Below are 2,482 nucleotides of genomic sequence, written 5' to 3'. Positions count from 1 at the left end.
CTGTGACCTTTCATAGTACAGGGTAATGAACCTGAGTCTTATGCAAGAGAAGGAAGTTCTTTTAACCTAGGAATCAATCCTCTGAGCTTCAGTGAAAGAATTTATTTATTTTCATGAATTTGGAGCTCATTAAAATAAGTAAAAATGTTAAAATTATGCTTATATTTTCCCATATTATTGTGATGTTGATAATCACTGCAAAAAAGTAACATATTTTCATTGCACATTTTTTTTGTCAATATTCAGCATGCATGTGGAATCTTCAAACAAAACATTTATTTCAGAATTCTTTCTCATGGGACTAGCGTATGTCCCTGAACTGCAGCCCCTCATCTTCAACCTGTTCCTGTTCATGTACCTCGTCACCATCATGGGAAACCTACTCATTATCCTGGCTGTAAGCATAGACTCCCATCTCCACACCCCCATGTACTTCTTCCTGTGCAACCTGTCTCTCACTGATATCTGTACAAGCACAACCACAGTCCCAAAGTTGCTGTTGAACATCCAAGCACATGACCAGAGCATCACTTACATAGGCTGCCTGGCCCAGGTGTATTTTATCTTGACATTTTGTGTTTTAGAAAGTTGTCTCCTCACTGTGATGGCTTATGACCGCTATGTGGCCATTTGTCAACCTCTAAGATACACAAGCATTATGAACCCTTTCCTATGTATCTTACTAGTATTATTTTCCCTATTCATCAGCAATATAAATGCAGTGCTCCACACTCTTCTGCTGCTGCCACTATCCTTTTGTACAGAACAGGATATTCCCAACTTCTTCTGTGAACTTGGTCAGGTCACTAAGCTTGCCTGCTCTGACACATTTATCAATATTATCATTATTTATATGGCAACCATTGTATTTTCAGTTATCCCTCTATCTGGGATTATTTTCTCTTATATTCAAATTGTGTCCTCTATTCTGAAGATCCCATCAGTTGGTGGAAGACATAAAGCTTTTTCCACCTGTGGGTCTCATCTTTCAGTGGTGTCTTTATTCTATGGGACTGGCTTAGGTGTGTACATGAGTTCTTCGATTTCTAACTCTTCCAGCAGCAATGTAATAACATCCATGATGTACAGTGTGGTCCCTCAAATGCTGAATCCTTTCATCTACAGTTTGAGGAGCAAAGAAATCAAGGGAGCCTTGAGGCATCTCATCATTAGGATCATTTATTTTCTGTAATTTTGTGTGCTAATTCATTGAGCAGAAAGTGTTGTAGTGGTTCCAATTCAATGAACATTTATAGACCTGTTTAAAGAGAAAGTATATAGCATTTGGATGTGAATAAAAAGTTTAAGCATGTGTACTGGTAGATATATATACAGCCTGATTTCATGGTTTGGGCTCAGTGAATTGTCAGTCATAAGTAGTTCTACTTTGGTTCAAATTAACTAAATATTATAACCCATTAAGTAATTACTAAGTCCCTACAGTGTATGTTTCTGTGAGCCATGCTACTTTTTCATACTTGGTTTCATTATTTTAAAACACAAAATCCTCATAATTACATTATATTATTATCTTAAAATATCACTCAATACTAACCATTTCTGTTATGAGGATGCTATTGGTTCTTAAAGAAGCAAAATACTTCATTCTATTATAATGAGAAAATAATGTCTATTACATGTACTTCAGAAACTGAATCTGTAACCTCAGATATAAATAATCATCAGTTCATATATGAGATAGCCAGTTCACACTTATGTTTTGCTCATTCTCTAGCTGGCTTTAGAAATTGAAGATATATTTACAGTATGTCAGAGGCAGCACCCTGAGTGCCCTCATATTATGTAGCTATTACATTGAAAATATAGAATCTCTAATATTCAGGAAACTAACAACACTTAAGGATCTGAGAAAGCTCTGAAAGTGACAACATTCAGATGACTTCTCCCATATGTTATAGTCGCAGCAAATTATCTGGGGTGAGTATTCTTTATTGAAGTTGTAGAGAAGCTGAGCAGAGAAATTTTAGGATAAGCCTCTGTGAGCCATCACCCACACTATAGTATGATTTATGATTTTTTCAGCTATATAATTTACTCATGTTATTGAATAAATTTATTGGTTCAGTGAGCTACACTTGTGTGAAGTTATTTTTTATGTCTCTCATTAGTCACCTACTTAGGTAAATAAAAATATTTTCATACTTTTCCAGTAAACTCATACAACATTTGCCCTAAAGTCCATTATAGTAAGTCTTTCTATGAACACACATACACACACACACACACGCACACACACACACACAATGAATTCTCTCTCTCTCTCTCTCTCTCTCTCACACACACACACACACACACACACATACACATGCACACAAATTCTTGCTATTATTTGAGTGGTATATATCAGATTGACAAGCTCCTATCCTAATCCCTCAAATCATGGAAATTATATTATATAATAGCATTGTAAATGGCACTCACAACAGAAATATTTGTTTATAGCAAAGACTTTCTCTCTTTT

General features: G+C 35.5%; 1 protein-coding gene across 1 annotated transcript; it reads left to right on the top strand.

The window, feature by feature from the left end:
- The first annotated feature begins 247 nt into the window (after positions 1–247).
- On the top strand, positions 248–1,192 carry LOC114687682 (olfactory receptor 7G2-like). Its single transcript, XM_028862273.2, has one exon. It carries the CDS (start codon positions 248–250, stop codon positions 1,190–1,192), a length of 945 nt encoding a protein of 314 aa, XP_028718106.2.
- Positions 1,193–2,482: the final 1,290 nt, after the last annotated feature.

The sequence above is a fragment of the Peromyscus leucopus genome, chromosome 7 (assembly GCF_004664715.2).
Source record: "Peromyscus leucopus breed LL Stock chromosome 7, UCI_PerLeu_2.1, whole genome shotgun sequence".
Classification (NCBI taxonomy): Eukaryota; Metazoa; Chordata; class Mammalia; order Rodentia; family Cricetidae; genus Peromyscus; species Peromyscus leucopus.
Note: the sequence above shows the minus strand (reverse complement) of the source record. Positions and strands in the feature narration are given on the sequence as shown.

What these genes read in the sequence shown, in the direction of transcription:
- LOC114687682 (XM_028862273.2), top strand. Translation starts at nt 248, where the DNA reads ATGCATGTGGAATCTTCAAACAAAACATTTATTTCAGAATTCTTTCTC.